The 20,917-nt window shown below is 43.0% G+C and overlaps 1 protein-coding gene across 28 annotated transcripts in view; it reads left to right on the forward strand.

Annotated features, from left to right (window-relative positions):
• ANK2 (ankyrin 2) overlaps positions 1 to 20,917 on the forward strand; it is a 939,290-nt gene that overhangs the window by 820,123 nt on the left and 98,250 nt on the right. For 17 of the 28 annotated variants that reach the window (XM_063920161.1, XM_063920164.1, XM_063920158.1 and 14 more), the window contains 5 exons: positions 8,288 to 8,429; positions 10,425 to 10,439; positions 12,077 to 12,179; positions 14,311 to 14,411; positions 17,014 to 17,049. In XM_063920161.1, coding sequence (XP_063776231.1) covers positions 8,288 to 8,429; positions 10,425 to 10,439; positions 12,077 to 12,179; positions 14,311 to 14,411; positions 17,014 to 17,049 — 397 coding nt within the window. The remainder of the gene's footprint in view (positions 1 to 8,287; positions 8,430 to 10,424; positions 10,440 to 12,076; positions 12,180 to 14,310; positions 14,412 to 17,013; positions 17,050 to 20,917) is intronic. The other 11 variants (XM_063920171.1, XM_063920175.1, XM_063920176.1 and 8 more) reach the window with 3 other exon arrangements.

Consider the following 20,917-nt stretch of genomic DNA (forward strand, 5'->3'; position numbering starts at 1 on the left):
CTCTCTCACCCACCCCCCCTTCACTCTCTCACCCCCCTCTCTCTCTCTCTCTCTACCCCCTCTCTCACTCCCCCCTTCACTCTCTCACCCTCCTCTCTCTCTCTCTCTCTCTCCCCCACCCCCTTCTCTTTTTCTCTCTCCCCTCCTGTGTAATGTAAGGGACGCTACTGTGCTGTGTAACGTGACGGACGCTACTGTGCGGTGTAACGTGACGGACGCTACTGTGCTGTGTAACGTGACGGACGCTACTGTGCGGTGTAACGTGACGGACGCTACTGTGCGGTGTAACGTGATGGACACTACTGTGCGGTGTAACGTGACGGACGTTACTGTGCGGTGTAACGTGACGGACACTACTTTGCGGTATAACGTGACGGACGTTACTGTGCGGTGTAATGTGACGGATGCTACTGTGCGGTGTAATGTGACGGACGCTACTGTGCGGTGTAATGTGACTGACGGACGCTACTGTGCGGAGTAATGTGACGGACACTACTGTGCGGTGTAATGTGACGGACGCTACTGTGCGGTGTAACGTGACGGACGCTACTGTGCAGTGTAACGTGACGGACGCTACTGTGCGGTGTAACGTGACGGACGCTACTGTGCGGTGTATCGTGACGGACGCTACTGTGCGGTGTAACGTGATGGACGCTACTGTGCGGTGTAATGTGACGGACGCTACTGTGCTGTGTAATGTAACGGACGCTACTGTGCGGTGTAATGTGACGGACGCTACTGTGCGGTGTAACGTGACGGACGCTACTGTGCGGTGTAACGTGACGGACGCTACTGTGCGGTGTAACGTGATGGACGCTACTGTGCGGTGTAACGTGACGGATGCTACTGTGCTGTGTAACATGACGGACGCTACTGTGCGGTGTAACGTGACGGACGCTACTGTGCGGTGTATGTGACGGACGCTACTGTGCAGTGTAATGTGACGGACGCTACTGTGCGGTGTAATGTGATGGACGCTACTGTGCGGTGTAATGTGATGGACGCTACTGTGCGGTGTAATGTGACTGACGGACGCTACTGTGCGGAGTAATGTGACGGACGCTACTGTGCGGTGTAATGTGACGGACGCTACTGTGCGGTGTTACGTGACGGACGCTACTGTGCGGTGTAATGTGACGGACGCTACTGTGACACCCTCCAACATCCACAGCCCACCTCTCCACCACACGCAGCACCTTGGACACCATCCGCAGCCGCTACCAGTGAGTCCCTGAATCAGGGGTGATCAGCTGCACGGAGAGGCACCTCCACCTCACTGCACCCACCCTCTTTTCAAGCCCCTCCATTCCCACACTGAACTTACACCTACATTCTGTACATAGGGCGCGATGAATCACCTAGTATATATATAAAAATAAAAATGTCTAAAATATATTCTAATGTAATTTGCAAATATAAATAGAATTGATATTTGCAGTATATCTCATTACAAGCAAACAACATTGTTTTTATTTATTGTTTTATGATAAACTTGTTTGCTGATAACACCAAAAATTCTGCAGATGTGAGTGTTGATTAGTGTTTAAAAGCCATGTGTGACTGGACGCGCCCTCGCTGCCTACGGACAGCGATCACAGACTGGGTTTGGATCTCACAGGACCTGGCCAAATGAAGTTTCTCTCTTACCATCAGTAACCACCCATTACTGATTCCACTCACTGAGTAGTGGATGGGTATTTTGCTGCCACCACTAGGCTTCTACCACGTTTTCACTCAGGCTGCCGGCACCTGTACTGCTTGCTGATGAGTATGCGTAGACACGCTGCTGTCACACCTCCTGGTTTGCGTTGGCTGATCCCCACTGGTCACTGACCAGGCCTTTGCATCAGTAGCTGGCAGAAGTCAGAGCTTGGAGACACTGGGCTCATTCCAGGACAGGTGGAGAACAGGACTGCATTTGTCACATTCCTATTGGTCGCAAGATGAAGGCAGTTGTCATCTTGAAGGCAAAGATGTTTATTTGCTCAACTGTCCTTAAAGAAAACCTTTCCTCCTTGCAAGCATTGCTCAGAGGGTAGCATAGAAGATGGTTAGAGCAGATCTCTGAGTCACAGAATAACTCTCTCTGGGCTCACTGGACCTTTATATATGGTTAGAAGGCACCATACAACTCACATTACCAGGAACTGGAAATGTACTTTTCTCCTTCGATATATCTGTCACACAGATTAAAAAAAAGTTTGCATTTGACTGCTTAAACGAACAGATGGTTCTCATCCTTCCCTGCATATACCTTTAGGATTCATATATATCAATCAGACCAGCTACATACATAAATACAAATTACATTCTAAAAGGGGCAACCCAATTTCTCTGACGTCCTAGTGGATGCTGGGAACTCCGTAAGGACCATGGGGAATAGCGGGCTCCGAAGGAGGCTGGGCACTCTAGAAAGATTTATGACTACCTGGTGTGCACTGGCTCCTCCCACTATGACCCTCCTCCAAGCCTCAGTTAGATTTTGTGCCCGGCCGAGGTTGGATGCACACTAGGGGCTCTCCTGAGCCCTTAGAAAGAAAGTATAGATTTAGGTTTTTTATTTTCAGTGAGACCTGCTGGCAACAGGCTCACTGCAGCGAGGGACTAAGGGGAGAAGAAGCGAACTCGCCTGCTTGCAGCCGGATTGGGCTTCTTAGGCTACTGGACACCATTAGCTCCAGAGGGATCGACCGCAGGCCCAGTCCTTGGTGTTCGGTCCCGGAGCTGCGCCGCCGTCCCCCTTACAGAGCCAGAAGCAAGAAGAGGTCCGGAAAATCGGCGGCAGAAGACATCAGTCTTCACCAAGGTAGCGCACAGCACTGCAGCTGTGCGCCATTGCTCCTCACACACACTTCACACTCCGGTCACTGAGGGTGCAGGGCGCTGGGGGGGGGGGCGCCCTGAGAAGCAATTATAACACCTTGGCTGGCAAAAATACCACAATATATAGCCCCAGAGGCTATATATGTGGAAAATACCCCTGCCAGAATCCAGAAAAAAGCGGGAGAATAGTCCGCGGAAAAGGGGCGGAGCTATCTCCTGCAGCACACTGGCGCCATTTCTCCTTCACAGATCCGCTGGAAGGAAGCTCCCTGGCTCTCCCCTGCAGTCTACACTACAGAAAAGGGTAAAAAAAGAGAGGGGGGGCACTAAATTTAGGCGCTGTATAAATTATATAGAAAAAGCAGCTATAGGGGACATAACTCAGTTAGTCCCTGCATTATATAGCGCTCTGGTGTGTGCTGGCATACTCTCACTCTGTCCCCCCAAAGGGCTTTTGTGGGTCCTGTCCTCTGTTGGAGCATTCCTTGTGTGTGTGCGGTGTGTCGGTACGGCTGTGTCGACATGTTTGATGAGGATAATGATGTGGAGACGGAGCAGATGCCTTTAGAAGGGATGTCACCCCCTGCGGGGCAGACACCTGAGTGGTTGAGCTTATGGAAAGAAATGAGTGCACGTATAGACTCCTTACATAAGAAATTTGACGACATGCCAAATGTGGGACAGTTGACTTCTCAGCTCGTGCCTGTCCAGGCGTCGCACAGGTCATCAGGGCCTATAAAACGCCCGCTACCTCAGACCGCAGACCCAGATGTCGACACTGATACTGACACCAGTGTCGACGACGATGAGTCTAACCTGATGCCCACTAAGGCCATTCACTGCATGATTGAGGCAATGAAAGAGGTGTTACACATTTCTGATATAAATACAGGTACCACTAAAAAGGGTATTATGTTTGGGGAGAAAAAACTACCCGTAGTTTTTCCCCCATCAGATGAATTAAATGAAGTGTGTGAAGAAGCGTGGGCTTTCCCTGATAAAAAATTGGTAATTCCTAAGAAGGTACTAATGGCGTTCCCTTTCCCGCCAGAGGATAGGTCACGTTGGGAAACACCTCCTAGGGTGGATAAAGCGCTCACACGTTTGTCTAAAAAGGTGGCACTACCGTCTCCGGATACGGCCGCCCTCAAGGAACCTGCTGATAGAAAGCAGGAGGCGATCCTGAAGTCTGTATATACACACTCAGGCATTATACTTAGGCCAGCTATTGCGTCAGCTTGGATGTGCAGTGCTGCCGCTGCGTGGTCAGATAAACTGTCAGAAAATATTGACACATTAGACAGAGACACGATCCTGTTAACCATAGACCATATAAAAGACTCAGTCTTATATATGAGAGATGCACAGAGGGAAATCTGCCGACTGGCATCTAAAGTTAGTGCATTGTCCATTTCTGCTAGGAGAGGCTTATGGACTCGCCAGTGGACAGGAGATGCAGATTCTAAAAGGCACATGAAAGTGTTGCCATATAAGGGTGAGGAATTATTTGGGGATGGTCTCTCGGACCTAGTTTCCACAGCAACGTCTGGGAAGTCAGCATTTTTACCCCATGTCCCCTCACAGCCTAAGAAGGCGCCGTTTTATCAGGTTCAGTCCTTTCGGACCCAGAAAAACAGGCGTGGAAAAGGCGGGTCTTTTCTATCCAGAGGCAGAGGTAGGGGAAAAAGGCTGCAACAAACAGCAGGTTCCCAGGAGCAAAAGTCCTCCCCCGCTTCTTCTGCCAAGTCCGCCGCATGACGGTGGGGCTCCACAGGCGGAGCCTGGTACGGTGGGGGGCCGCCTCAAGAATTTCAGCGATCAGTGGGCTCGCTCACAGGTGGATCCCTGGATCCTTCAAATAGTATCTCAGGGGTACAAACTGGAATTCGAGGCGTCTCCACCCAACCGGTTCCTAAAATCTGCCTTGCCGATTGCTCCCTCAGACAGGGAGGCGGTGCTAGCGGCAATTCACAAGCTGTATTCCCAGCAGGTGATAATCATAATAATTACTATTCCACACTATTTGTGGTACCGAAACCGGACGGTTCGGTGAGACCCATTTTAAATTTGAAATCCTTGAACACATACATAAAAAAATTCAAGTTCAAGATGGAATCGCTCAGGGCGGTTATTGCGAGCCTGGAAGAGGGGGATTACATGGTATCCCTGGACATCAAGGATGCTTACTTGCATGTCCCCATTTACCATCCTCACCAGGAGTACCTCAGATGTGTGGTACAGGATTGCCATTACCAATTCCAGACGCTGCCGTTTGGACTGTCCACGGCACCGAGGGTATTTACCAAGGTTATGGCAGAAATGATGATACTCCTTCGAAAAAAGGGAGTTTTAATTATCCCGTACTTGGACGATCTCCTAATAAAAGCGAGGTCCAAGGAACAGTTGTTGGTGGGAGTAGCACTATCTCAGGAGGTGCTGCACCAGCACGGCTGGATTCTGAATATCCCAAAGTCACAGCTGGTTCCGACGACACGGCTACTGTTCCTGGGTATGATTCTGGATACAGTCCAGAAAAAAGTGTTTCTCCCGGAGGAGAAAGCCAGGGAGTTGTCATCTCTAGTCAGAGACCTCCTGAAGCCAAAACAGGTATCAGTGCATCGCTGCACGCGGGTCCTGGGAAAGATGGTGGCTTCTTGCGAAGCAATTCCCTTCGGCAGGTTCCATGCCAGAATCTTTCAGTGGGACCTGTTGGACCAGTGGTCCGGATCGCATCTTCAGATGCATCGCTTAATAACCCTGTCTCCAAGAACCAGGGTGTCTCTACTGTGGTGGCTGCAGAGTGCCCATCTTCTAGAGGGCCGCAGGTTCGGCATACAGGACTGGGTCCTGGTGACCACGGATGCCAGCCTTCGAGGCTGGGGGGCAGTCACACAGGGAAGAAACTTCCAAGGACTATGGTCGAGTCAGGAGACTTCCCTTCACATAAATATTCTGGAACTAAGGGCCATCTACAATGCCCTAAATCAAGCAAAATCCCTGCTCCTACACCAGCCGGTGCTGATCCAGTCAGACAACATCACGGCAGTCGCCCATGTAAATCGACAGGGCGGCACAAGAAGCAGGATGGCGATGGCAGAAGCCACAAGAATCCTCCGATGGGCGGAGAATCATGTACTAGCACTGTCAGCAGTGTTCATTCCGGGAGTGGACAACTGGGAAGCAGACTTCCTCAGCAGACACGACCTCCACCCGGGAGAGTGGGGACTTCATCCAGAAGTCTTCCAGATGCTGGTAAACCGTTGGGAAAAACCACAGGTGGACATGATGGCGTCCCGCCTCAACAAAAAGTTAAAAAGATATTGCGCCAGGTCAAGGGACCCTCAGGCGGTAGCTGTGGACGCTCTAGTGACACCGTGGGTGTACCAGTCGGTTTATGTGTTCCCTCCTCTGCCTCTCATACCAAAGGTATTGAGAATAATAAGAAAGCGAGGAGTAAACACAATTCTCGTGGTTCCGGATTGGCCAAGACGAGCGTGGTACCCGGAACTTCAAGAGATGCTCTCAGAGGACCCGTGGCCTCTACCGCTCAGACAGGACCTGCTACAGCAGGGGCCCTGTCTGTTCCAAGACTTACCGCGGCTGCGTTTGACGGCATGGCGGTTGAACACTGGATCCTAAAGGAAAAGGGTATTCCGGAAGAAGTCATTCCTACGCTTATTAAGGCCAGGAAAGATGTTACGGCAAAGCATTATCACCGCATATGGCGGAAATATGTTGCATGGTGCGAGGCCAAAAAGGCCCCAACAGAGGAATTTCAACTAGGTCGATTTCTGCATTTCCTGCAAGCAGGAGTGAATATGGGCCTAAAACTAGGCTCCATTAAAGTACAGATCTCGGCTCTGTCGATTTTCTTTCAAAAAGAACTAGCTTCAGTACCTGAAGTTCAGACATTTGTGAAAGGAGTGCTGCATATTCAGCCCCCGTTTGTGCCTCCTGTGGCACCTTGGGATCTCAACGTGGTGTTGAGTTTCTTAAAATCACATTGGTTTGAGCCACTAAAAACCGTGGATCTGAAATATCTCACGTGGAAAGTGGTCATGTTATTGGCCTTGGCTTCAGCCAGGCGAGTGTCAGAATTGGCGGCTTTATCATGTAAAAGCCCTTATCTGATTTTCCATATGGATAGGGCAGAATTGAGGACTCGTCCCCAATTTCTCCCTAAGGTGGTGTCAGCGTTTCACCTGAACCAGCCTATTGTGGTGCCTGCGGCTACTAGGGATTTGGAGGACTCCAAGTTGCTAGACGTTGTCAGGGCCCTGAAAATATATGTTTCCAGGACGGCTGGAGTCAGAAAATCTGACTCGCTGTTTATCCTGTATGCACCCAACAAGCTGGGTGCTCCTGCTTCTAAGCAGTCTATTGCTCGCTGGATTTGTAGTACAATTCAGCTTGCACATTCTGTGGCAGGCCTGCCACAGCCAAAATCTGTAAATGCCCATTCCACAAGGAAGGTGGGCTCATCTTGGGCAGCTGCCCGAGGGGTCTCGGCTTTACAACTTTGTCTGCAATACTTGTAAATAGTTATTGTTAACTAAAGGGTTATTGTTGAGCCATCTGTTGAGAGGCTCAGTTGTTTTCATACTGTCAAACTGGATATAGTATCACGAGTTGTACGGTGTGATTGGTGTGGCTGGTATGAGTCTTACCCGGGATTCTAAATCCTTCCTTATTATGTCAGCTCGTCCGGGCACAGTGTCCTAACTGAGGCTTGGAGGAGGGTCATAGTGGGAGGAGCCAGTGAACACCAGGTAGTCATAAATCTTTCTAGAGTGCCCAGCCTCCTTCGGAGCCCGCTATTCCCCATGGTCCTTACGGAGTTCCCAGCATCCACTACGGACTACGAGAAATAGAATTACCGGTGAGTAAATTCTTATTTTTTTGACTCCCCTCATACAGTATGTCTGTACAGGAAAACATTTGTTTTCAAATCTATTTGACAATTTACATAGAGACATGCCATCAAAGATAGTGCTTGGCTAATCGAGACCTCTCCCCTTGCTGGAGCTAGGTCAATTACCATATCATTTGCTAGGTGAGAGTATCCCATAAGTTGATTCCAAATGTCAGTGCACTTTTACCTTTCAAATACATTTAAAGACATCTTAGGTATAAATACATTTTAATGTGCAATTCTACAACTGTACATGAAGCCCTAACTATAACATGTTAAAAAACATTATTAAACATACATTTAGTAATTAGCCTAGCCTAGCACTGATTCATCCATTTACTGTAGATTATGGCAAACGCACCACAAATCTATCATGTGCGACGGGTCTCCGGCCACACTGTGCATAAGCGCTGTAGTCAATTATTTAACTTTGTTTTTTGCACCCTACATTTACAGAAATATGTGGGATCTAATGTGTCTAATCTATGATAAAGTATGGGGCAAGGTATCATTATAAAGATGTATCATTTATAACGTCTTCACTTGTACAAGATGATACAATGACCGGTGATGGTGGAGAGTATCTGCGGGCTGAAGACTTGAAGGAACTGGGAGATGATTCTTTACCAAGCAGTCAATTTCTGGATGGCATGTCCTACCTGAGGTACAGCTTGGAGGGCGGACGCTCAGACAGGTATGCACTCCTAGTCAAAATAGTTTTAGTAGAAAAGTTTAAGAGGAAATGAATGTGTTGAGGTGATGTTCAAGTTCTGTATTGATTAAAAAGATTGTTCTCAACCATCACTTTATGAAGAGGTTGTGACATGGTAGGACCTACAGTACCTGGTGTTTTACCACCGTTACTTACAATTAAATTACATTTCTTTTTTACTTCTTTGGGTTCTATTCATATGTACTAATAGTTACCACGGTTAAATAAGGTTTATGTTTTTGTAGCATGGATCCACTTAAGCAAGTGTAATTGTCCAGATGAATTTTACAACATATACTTGCCCTGGAGTGTCTAGATATAAATCTGAGCATTACAAGCTTACAAGTCACCTTTAAAAGTCACCTTTAAAAGTCGTTTTGCAGATATTTTTAATTGTTGCCATATAGAGGTTTTCATAGCCACCAAAATGCTCTACCACTGACTATATACATTGTAATGTATATATGAATACTGGGAGGTTTATTACCCTAATAAGCTCATTATTCAACCTATGTGAAGAAATTATTCTAGAGAAGACATGTAGCACATCGCAGATTTACAATGTATGTAATGTGTTGAGAAAGAAAATATAACTTTAAAAATGTAGCATAGCCAAGAGGCAGTGTTGTCATAGTTGAGCTCTAAATGGGTCATACGTATATGTAAGAGACTTATTTGTTTATGAATGCATGAATTCATTCGTACCTCCAGAGCACTGTGTGTTCCTGATGCTTTACTGCAATTACCTCTCAATTTTGCAAAATTGCTGTTTCAAATTGAAAGACCATAACCAGCGCTTATCTTTACAATGGAGACAAATTTGAGCAATTACAGGTTGCTTCCATAAATAGTGTATCGTGTTTCTATCAAACTGATGTAACAAACATGGAATAGACATTTCTAAGCAGGCCAATGGATTATTACAGGGGTGCACTCTAGTGCCGAACATGGAAACAGAGGCAAAATAAAATCAGATGATAAACCGCTCCCCCTTTCATTTGGTTTTAAAAATCAGGGCTGAAAAATCATGTTTCCATATTTATGGTCTGGCTCTTTAATAAAGCAATTTGGGATTTAGGGATCCTTTAAAGGATTAAAAAGTATGACATATGGCAGATATTTAGGGATATAGCAATAAAAGGAAGATGAAGAGTGTGAACACAAATAGAATTCACAGTTTTATAATGCCACACACAAGGGGGGGTGTTAATTAATTGTCCATGAAAGTTCACCACGGGTGAAAAGAGAGGATGCCTTGGGCCGGTATCCAATTTGCAGCTAAAGGATTCGGCCGGGGCTGCCCGAAAAGCAGCATTTATAGAGGATTATAATTTTTGTTAAGCAGCTGATGGAGACCATTTTTTGCACTATAACGCATGGGTCCGGGAACTTATCCCAAATCCCATGTGTTATAGCCCGAACACGGGTCACTCACCGCACAACAAAAAACGGACCATAATTGGATAGCCCGATATACTATCGGGCTATTTTAGCCGTGCGGTAAATTAACGCAGACAATTGGATACTGGCCTTGGGCTTTAACACCCATTGCTATTCAGTTGCACTCCCTTTTTCACCTGTGAGCCTTGTTAACCAGGGTTGTTAACTTGGGTTAATGAGTGTTAACACACAGTATCTGTAAAAAGTTGGTCATGGCACCCGTTAACCTGCTAGTAATCTAGGATATTTTTTGAGGTGCTGAGGCTGGTGAAAAAAAATCCCTGTTAACTCCTGGCTTCTGGGCTAATTGGATAGCCCCGTGGATCAGTCAGTTTTACTACGTCTAATTGAATTTCACATATGTCTAACAGCAACAAAACACCCGCCTCAAATCCAAATGGGACATTACTAACCTCATGCATATTTCTTCTTTCTTCTAACTAATACAGCAGTTGTCTTTCACTTCTTAACAGTTTCTATGTCATTCATAGCTTTCCTTTGTTTTTTCTTTCTTTCCATTTTGTGAATGTTTTCCAGCAGCACTATGCCTAGGTAGGTATGACATTGCATGAACCTCTATTTTCTCATCTGCTCAGCCTCTACCGTAGCGCTTAGATGTTAATTCATCAATGCTTTACATGTCCCTCACTACATTTCTTCTATGTTGTATACCAACTTCATGGGCGTGTTGTGGATCTCATCATTAGTTTACACCTTTTGTCTACATGGGTCTTTAGAAAAAATACAGATTTGAATTCTTAAGATTTAAACACCAAGAAGGATACTTATATAAATAGCACCTGATAAAGTGAAATTTAAAACTAATTTGGGGCAAAAAATGTATAGGTTTTCGTGATGAAACAGTGATAACACACATTTTTGTTGTTTTCAACAGAAGTAAGGATTACCACTGCTTTGTGCAATTTGGAAAAAGGGTTACCTTACAGAAATCAATGATTTCTCATGTGGACCCTTGCATTTTGTTGTTTATCATAACCCCATAGTCTGTTATGGGGACTGCGATATTTCAGCAATTCATAATAACGATAATAAACTATTCTTATCTAAGTATTTGTTAATAAATGTCGCCATCTCAATGACCTAACCACTTGCGAGAAGATAGATGCTCACCCACAGCTGCAAATGTGCAGTTAGATGTTACAGTGTCTCTGCAATGCACCCTTTCAGTTTTATTTATTTTTTTGGTAAGGGAGACTATTAGACCCCTGGTATAGCACCTGATTTTGCAGTACTGTTAAGTCTTCTTGAACTGCAGTGATACAATTATTTCTTAGCTCTTCAAAATGATGATGCTTAATAAATAGACCACATATGCAAGTATAACTATTAGGAAAACACAATGGTAGTATGGTTTAGTTAGACACGATTGGTCGTCCTGTGTGATACTGATCACATAACTGGAGGGCATTGGTTAAAAAGTTAGATTTTTTTTGTCACTGGTGCTCTTTCGCTAATACCTGTAATTGTCCCTTTTATTAATTAAATATAATTCATGTATACAGTATGTGTTTTAATTTTGTATTGTATTTGTAATAATGTCCTGCTTAGCTCTTTAGGAACAAACATATTATTGTAATCTTTTTAGCGTTTGTGGTTTTTCATAATCTTTGTGAAGTACAGTATATAATGTTATCTATACTGTACGTGTGTTTCCAATCAAGTGCCATGCTTCTGTATGATGCATTGTGTGCTCTGCTTTCACTTTAATTGTGTCAGCATCATACATGGGAGCTTCTTTCACAGAGCATGAAGCTGATTCAATACCAACACAGACGGTATCTTCCAGGGGATGTACTGCATGTTATTACATGTGCACTATATGTGGCACTATTATTTTCTTTTATACAGTTAATAAAGCATTAAAGAAGTCTATTTCCATTAACAAGATTTTACCAAACAATTTCTTCATCTACTTTAAAGGACCACAAAGCCAAATATGTAAAAATCAAAATTCTTCTAATATAAAGTACTCAGCCTTCAATGTGTAGTTTTGTGGTAATTCAAGCACTGAGAAACTGTTCTAGTGTGGTCCAGCAGTGGCTTGGTCATCTCCCCTGGAAGCTGCTCCATATGCTAATAGCTATTTTTTTCCATTCTCTGGCTTATCCCTCCATCTCACCTTCCCAAACCCCAACACTGCTGGTGATATATATGTGTCAACCGACCAGCCTGCGATCCTTCAGTTCAGACAGGTCCCACATGATGAATCATCCGTCTTACCCCCGGGGCAGTACCTTGATAGACGACACTGTTATCATACCTCATGACCAGGTGGGTAATTCTGTGGTTTTCCTATTTATTTCCGTTAGGCAAACAAGTTATATGTTATGGTGTTCTATATCTTTTATATGATATTCTGTCTATATGTAGGAAGCACAGTCACATGGCACAATAGTTATTCAAATATGTACAAAAGGAAAGTATTTTACTGGTTTGTGTTACACAATTAGAATAGTATGTCACAGAGCTGCACCAAGTGTGTTCGCAGGATTGTGGAATATCCTCTGAATAGGGAAAGTCGGTACTGGGATGATTATACATAGGCTTACCATACTAGCCCTTTAAACCGGGACAGTCATGGATTACTCAGGTTCTGTGGCTGGCTGATTTCAAGTCTGCATTTCACAAGGTTTTAATCAGTCATAGAGCCTGGGTAATCCATGAGCATCCCAGTCTAAAAGGATCGTATGGTAAGCCTATTTATACCATTATTTCATAGGAAACAAATCTAAAGTATAATGGGGCAGATGTATTAACCTGGAGAAGGCATAAGGAAGTGATAAACCAGTGATAAATGCAAGGTGATAAACTCACCAGCCAGTCAGTTCCTGTCAATTTGCATATTGGAGTTGATTGGCCTGTCCGTTTATCACCTTGCACTTATCACTGGTTTATCACTTCCTTATGCCTTCTCCTGGTTAATACATCTGCCCCAATATTCCTTATTTGTTCTAGATTTTTATTACCGTAACCAACTTATGTGGGTTAAGTTACAAATTCTGTGCTGTATATCCTATTTAGTTTGTATGACTTTTTTCATGGATGTTTTATTGGTATGGCAAAGACCAGAAGAGTTCACTCTTACCGCCTGTACACTATGGGGTTTATGTAATAGCCTGCGAGATATAGGCTCTGGCGAGATTCCAGTCAGTCTGCCTGGATTTTAAAGTGACAAAACATTTAAAAGGCAAAGCCAATTTCTCCAGAACCTGCAACTCACAGACTATTGCATAAACCCCTATATATCCCTGAAATAATTTGTGTTTAATAGCACATTTTTATCTTATATTTATTTATTTATTTGTGTAATCACGATATATTACGTAGGACTGTATCTTGAGAGGATATTGATCTGGTTAATACAATGCTATAGCATTAAACAAAAACAGAAACTAGCTTACAATAGAAGAGACGGAATGGGGAATGGGGGACACATAAGTTAGAGGAATACCTATGGTAACTGCTGGTGGGGAATATATATATATATATATATATATATACCGCTGTTGTGAGGCAGACATACTGTATTATCATCACTAATAATTAAGGTGTCACTGGTTTCTGCCATTTCTGTGTCCAGAATGAGTAGAGAAAGTGGATGGAGAAGAATTGAAAGATGAAACACTGCAGATACATTAAGAGAGTCAGCTACTGAAAGCCATAACTGTCTTTCATAGTTTCGTAATGGGATCTCTTGAGCTGCATGGACACTCAGAGTATCTGTGTGCCTATTGGCATATCTCTCTAAAGGATGCAGGGTGTGCGGCCCGCACCGCACACCCTGCACCCATATACACTAATTGTACCTATTCCTCCGGAGTCTCATGGCGGCCAGCAGTGCAGAAAGAAATCACAGGGAAAATGGAATGGTGGCTATTTTCCCAGTGTTTTGAGCAGGCAAATGTCCCTGCAAACAAGGTATCAGTGCTGATTTTCCAGAGACCTGCGCATGCACATTATACTCTGGCAAAATTCTAGAGTCTACAGCGCTGACAGAGAGGAGGGGTCCAGAACGGAGTCTGCACACGGGCCCTCTCCTCTCTTCAGTCGCAAGGGCACTTGCTCCTTATTTTCACTGAAGCTGTGGTGGCCGCTGTCACCACCGGTGAGGCCACAGACTTCCCAAGAGGAGGGTTAGAGATCACAGTTGCAATGACAGCTGAGCCCGTTGGTTTCAGGAACTGAACTGAGACTTTATTCCAGTAGATCATTGTGTACCAAGGACAGTCCTGGGCACTACTCTGTAATTAATTCAATGTTGCTATATGATTTTAAGCAATGGTACAATGATTCATGCATTATAAAGTGCTTTTATTTTTATTTCATTTTCTCTTCCATTTCAATAGCAGCTGTAACCCACTGTCATTCTTATATGGCCTTACATTCATTGTTTGCTTTTTAGATTTCGTATTTGACAAAAACAGAGCAGAACTCTTATCGCCTCAGCTGGGGAACTGACAACCTAGACAATGTGGCACTCTCCTCTAGTCCGATCCATTCTGGGTGAGTATAAACAGTGGATGTGAGCTATAGGAAATAATATCTGCATTCTGGATAAACTGTGTGTTTTACCATTCCTATTTTACTTTTATGCCATTTAGTAATAAAATTGGTCATGTGTCCTTGTCACTGGAAGACACACAGAGATTGCCAAGACAGGAAAATGCAAATAAATGATACTCGAGAGTGGCATTGTTGGCTATCCAGCCTTTGGGTCATACAGTATGTTATAGGGTCTGAGTTTGCCGGAGGTGCGAGATGCCGGACGATCTGGGAGGTTTTTTTTTAAGCTACAGTCATTTACAAGGCATAGTTTTGCCTTGTGAATGATTTCTGCTTTAAAAATAAAACATCCAAGACCCTATTACTTATGCCCCCTTCTGTGGGAAAATAACTGAACCTTGAGGTCATTGGCATGAGTGGTATAGGTATCTGCTGTGTTTTTGTATTACATTTTATTTTATTTTTTTGGGGGGGGGAAAGGGTGGGGGTGGGCGGGGCTTAAAGCAAAATGACTTTTCCATCAGTTGGGACAGGGGCGCATCATTGTCATATGACTAATGCTAAAGAAGTTAGTATTATTACTATAGATGTAAACTGCTTTAATCATTGTAAATTATTATATTTGATAGTTGATTAATCTACCCCTCAGTCTAATCTTATTGCCATTCTGCCTCTTTCAAATGCTTCATGTGGTATTTTGTCCTAAAGGTCTGTTGTGTGGATACATTGTTTTATATCAGCCTTCTGTTGTGGATTTTTCTTGTGCCTAATCAGTGTCCTTTTGGCATCCCTCCGCATGTCCGTTGCTGTCTTATAGAGGAGTGATGGGTGACGGTGATCCATCACTCACTCATGCACAAGTATAGGTGTTTTATTGACTTTCTCAGTGTGATGTCACTAATATGAATTGTTAAATTAACAGTGTTGTTTCCTTTGTCTTACTTTTACAAGGTTCTGAGTAGTAGCTACTGTAGTAATTACTATACAAAGCTTAACCAGCTGATTAAAAGGAAATCATGTTTCTAATCCCAGCCATTCCATTTCATGTCTTACAAACAGTATAGGAATGGCTTCCCTGTTCTTCTAGAATGAACCAGATGTACCTGGGTAGTGTAGAATTGCTATGGGAAAATATATGCATCCTGTACAATTTATAATTGTTTATTTAGTTAACATGAAAAGATTGTGAGTGCACCGTTTATTAAAAAAAACAAAACATGTTGTCGGAAGAGAAACTTTTTTTATTAGTATTTTCCAAATTTCACACTGTTCCGTCAGAATAGTACAGTTCAGAATAGGACAGGATGCTATTTTTGTTACTATGAGTTCACCCAACATTAAAGTTAAGATTAAGTAAAACAGAGTTGATACAGAGGATGTATTCACTCACCCTTAAAATGTCATAAACCGGTCTTGAAATTGATCCAAAAGCATACGACTGTGTGTCTTTAGCGTAGTGGGAGAAATGTGTCCTAGACAGATATCTGATCTGTAACTTTTCTACACCAGCCTGTGGATTTCCAGCTGATTTATTTCAACTACAAATCCCAGCGTGTAGTTTCCATAATGGCTAGGCAGCCACAGGTTGCCTAAGCTTGCTTTTCATATTTGACAGTTTTCTGGATGTACTAGGTTTTGTACAGTGTAAGTTAGTGGATGTGTAGTATATCTATAATGTATTTTAAAGGGAATGCCAAATATATTTTTATTCATGAATTAATTCCTATCCAATTGTTTTATGATAATTGCCAAATTATTGTTACTAAAAGCAAGTAAAGCCATCAGTTTTAACTAAAAATCTCTGAAAGGTTGTGTATTACTGAGTTTGATAATGTACATGAGATAACTGGAGTGTTTATCATTATAGTACTGTAGGGGAGATTCCGCACAGAAACTCAACCACTGCTCAAAAATGATAGAGAAAGGCAACATATTGATTCTTATCTCTTACAAAGTAGAGTCTACTTTTCTCTCTCAAAAAATTATATTTATGATTAACAAAATATGTCCAGCATAGTGTCATGGAAACCTCTGCTGCTGGTTACCATGTCAGAATGGAGATGCTTCTCTATCTAAGCATGCAGAGTTTGAATGACAGCTTTCTTAAACTTGGTGTGTAGAAACGCATTATGGGGATATTTGGTGTCCTATACAGGGAGTGCTAGTGATGTCATTTTTTAAAAAGCAGCAAGCAGGAGGTCTGGGATTTTGTTCAAGAACGGGCACATTTTTTTTAAGCCAGGTCGGTTTTGCCTTGTAAATGATTGTTGATTTCAAAATGCGGTCATTCTCAGCCGAAATCCTGGACCTCCGGCAACTCGGACCATATTACATTTACACCAATGAGTGAGTTTGTCTGTACAGATTCAAATATACTTGTAATTCTACAGCACTAGTGAATGCTACTACATTGTGCTGTAAGGGCAGGGGGTGTTACGGCAGGGGGTACACACATTAAAACAAGAAACATGCAGCAATTACCTTTAAATGATTACGCTCGTGTTCATTTTTATGGGACTTTCTATATATCTAAATTATTACCTCTGTTTCTTTTCCTCTCTTTCCTTGCTCTCTCATGGCTAAATAATCTATTTTGTTGCAGCCACATGTCTCCTTGTCTTGATCGAGACCATAGCAGGTGATCTTAACTTTGTGTTCAGTATGTGTTTGCATTGTTTCCACATTGTATACCAGTAGTTCACATCAGGATGCTTTTGTGTGTTCACATCTGACCAGTTGGCTAAAATGAGCACAAAACCAGACCTTTTTTATACTAATAAATATTAAAATTATTAAATACTAAAAGGTTTAAAACACAAATAGATTTTCTTCCTCAATACTCCTCTAACTACAAAAACTTCAGAAAATCAATATAATGATATTGATATTTTATGTACATTGTTTATAAACAGAAATAACAGATTTGGGAGTCTATTTACTAAGCCTTGGATGGAGATAAAGTGGACGGAGATAAAGTACCAGCCAATCCGCGTCTTAATTGTCATGTCATGTCTGGGTTTGAAAAATTACAGTTAGGAGCTAATTGACTGGTATTTTATCTACGTCCACTTTACCTCCATCTAAGGCTTAGTAAATAGACCCTTTAATCCAACATGAATCTAATGTCAGTTCTTAGGCTTCATACATTAGTCGTACCTAGCTAGGGCAACAGTGTAACTTTCACTGTTCCTAGTACCCCACACGGAGCGTTGGCTGCTGACATGAATAGAAGTAGCCAGCAGTTGCTTGCATGAAACTGCCGACTGCTGCTGTTCAGTGTCAATACTGAGCTGAGAGTGTGGCACTTGGCTGTTGTGTGACCATAACACTGCACTCTCAGGAGCAGAGGATGGCGCTTCTGTCTCCTATCTGGTAAGGTAAAAACCAGTGAGCACCAAGGGGGTGTGGTGATGTTTAAAGCAACCCCAGAGCTTACTCTTGCCCTGCATACACATGCTACTGCTTCAATGTCTGAGATAGTTAATTGCAATTAATGTTGGAGGTACTATACAAACACTAGTACAGTAGGTGTATATTTTATATGCGCCCGATTTGTCAGTTGACCTTGTCTATCTTTCTGTTCTGTGGGAAGGTCTCTTCATGAACTGATTCTCTTGCATAACAAGATGGCAGCTCTGAGGTGTGGGTTCTGGATTAACTAAATGGGAATTTATAGGAAGCAGTTTTAATATTAAATGAAGATCAGTTGATAGCGGCAGGTACAGGTTAATGAGTGCAAGATTGCAGTACTTTGGTACTGTACAATAGACTTTGGTTTGCGTCAAACTCATATTGTTCTCCGCTAGGTATAGAATAATACATTTCAGTCTTTCTACTACATGTAACTGTAAATTCCATAGTGAGATATAAGGTTTATATAGAAATCTTTCATATTTTACATTTATTAGCGGGAAATTTGTTTGAGTTCTTATTGGTTGAGATTGGACACAGAAGCATCCTGATTGTTTTTATTAACAATAATCATATCTGTTTGCTATTGGGGATTGTAACCCACAGTATAAGAGTCATCTTGCTGTAGCATGGACATATTGGGCTTCTTATAATAGGAATGTGCCATGACATATACAGTTTATCCTGTATGCTAAAAACGTACTGGTGCCCACTGGAAAAAAGTTCCTGTTTCTCTCTACTCAATTGTGTGCAAATGAGTTGCACAACTGATCACAGCCTTTTCCTCACTGACATGTAGGGCAGATAACGTCTGAGCTCCTCAATACTAGGGGGAATTTCTGGCTTAAGTGGCTAATTTATAAAATAATATTTGCAGAATAAGTATTAAGTATCCCATGAATGTACCATGGAGGGACTGCAGCAGATATCGCTGATACATACTGTGGCCCCTCCTTTTCCAACAGCAACCGCAGACCCTATTTCTATGGGGGCTACAAAGCTGTCAAATTTACCAAGCTCCGGAATGCATAGCTTTCTAGAGCTTGACCCCAATAGGATAATGCTGTCTCTAGATTGCAGGCATTGCAGGCAGAGCTGCTCGGCCAGGCTTTTAGGCCAGACCGACTGTGTTATTGCAGATTTTCTTTCCTGTGTTTACTACTTGGTGGAAAGTGTAATAGCTCACTCTCCTGTGCAGGCAGTGAGATAGTACGCCTGATTCAGAGGTGGATGCATTTAAAACATCCACTGTCACTGGCAGCCATGAACCATTGGACATTCTCAAGACCTGCTTCTTCACCAAACCCAGCCAACTCTCATCCTAACCCTCTGATCCACGCTCACTGTCTACCCATCTGTGCCACCCTGGCTGTCTGCCTCTCCCCTTGAGAATGTAAGCTGTTACGAGCAGGGCCCTCTTCCCTCATGTGCTTTTCCTTTTCTTACATAACCCTCTTCTACTCCATACTCCGATGGTGCAGCAGATGTCCGCACAATGTCAGTGGATTAGAGCTGCAGCTGGTGGGTTTCTCAGTAGACAGCCTTTCAGCTGCGTCATTAGCATACATTTGCAGTAGCTGCTGCTATAAAAGGTGCAGCTGCTACTGCATTTGGATCAGGCCCAGTGTGACTTAAGTATAATGTAACTTGGAATGTATGATTTGCCATCTGAATTCCTGCCCACAAGGGGCACTCACAGCTTCAGTCTAACTATACACTGGTCAACAAAAATCTCCTTTTTTCCCCCATCACACACATAAATGCACTTTACTGAGTTCATTTTTGGCGCTGATTCCAAATCTATCACATATAGTTTTTGAAATCAATTCAGTTGATTATCACAAATCATTATCACAATTGTATTTTATACATATCTTACTTTTTTTGGTTAGTACAAGATTTTAAAAGCGTTGAGAGATCTTATTTTTTTATGAGTTATGGGCATAATTCACTATGGATCGCTATTGAGGCTGAGATAGCGATGTTCACAAATCTGCTCTTGCTAAAAATCGCATGTGAAGAGCCACCCATAAAAGATAAAAGACGCCCAGCGATGTATTCGCAAATCTGCGTATGCATTAGCAGAATCGCAATTCATGCGCAAAAAATAAGCACCATCAACAGTTGCGGATGACTCCGGCATACTCAAATCAATGAGAATGCAGTCACACCAGGCACCATGTTTTTGAATACAGCGTTTGCAGATGACGTCAGATACACGCCCTAAAAACGTCCTTGACACGCCTGCATTTTCCGATCCACTCCCTACAAATGCCATGTTATCACCCACAAACGGTCTCTTCCTGTCAATCAAAATGCGTTCTCTTTACAATTAGGATGCATACGCAGTGCAGTCGCATTTTTCCCTCTGCGCACGTGCAGTATGTTCGCAACACATGCGCAGTCTGCCGATAACGGTAGTGAATCAGGACTTACATCTGGATTATTACAATACAACATCCAACAATGGTCAGCCATCATGCTTTTGTTCTAAAATCCTTGGTAGCGAGTTTCCATAGTGTGAATATCTTGGTAGAACCATCCCCCATGCTCGTCACTCACTGCACCAAGATTTTCTGGAAAAGAAGTCGAGATGGGAATGCTTCTGAGCGATATTGTTCACAATATCGCCTAGTGTGTACACTCATCATCGTCAACAATGCGCGCTCCCGCAGATCGTTAACGACTCCCTCCCTCGTCTGAATATGTACAGATGAGGGAGGTCCTCGTTAACAGCAGCCATGCTGCAGATACATGGTCCATGTCAGGTTAACTGTACACTTATGCCAAATATACTGTACACACATACCAAGTATGCAGAATACTCATACTATATATATATATATATATATAATATTATATATATATATATATATTATATATATTATATAATATATATATATATATTATATTTCCAATGGGTCCGCACTGACACCATAAACTTGCAGGGGTAGCACCCCAATTAGGGGCCAGACACAAATAATCACTTGGAGAAAGCACTCACAAAAGGTGAATGAAGATATGACTTTCTTTCCCAAATATGTTCGGCTCATACCTACCATGTTAGAGTTAACATACTATCCAACGTATAATAT

The sequence above is a fragment of the Pseudophryne corroboree genome, chromosome 1, assembly GCF_028390025.1.
Source record: "Pseudophryne corroboree isolate aPseCor3 chromosome 1, aPseCor3.hap2, whole genome shotgun sequence".
Classification (NCBI taxonomy): Eukaryota; Metazoa; Chordata; class Amphibia; order Anura; family Myobatrachidae; genus Pseudophryne; species Pseudophryne corroboree.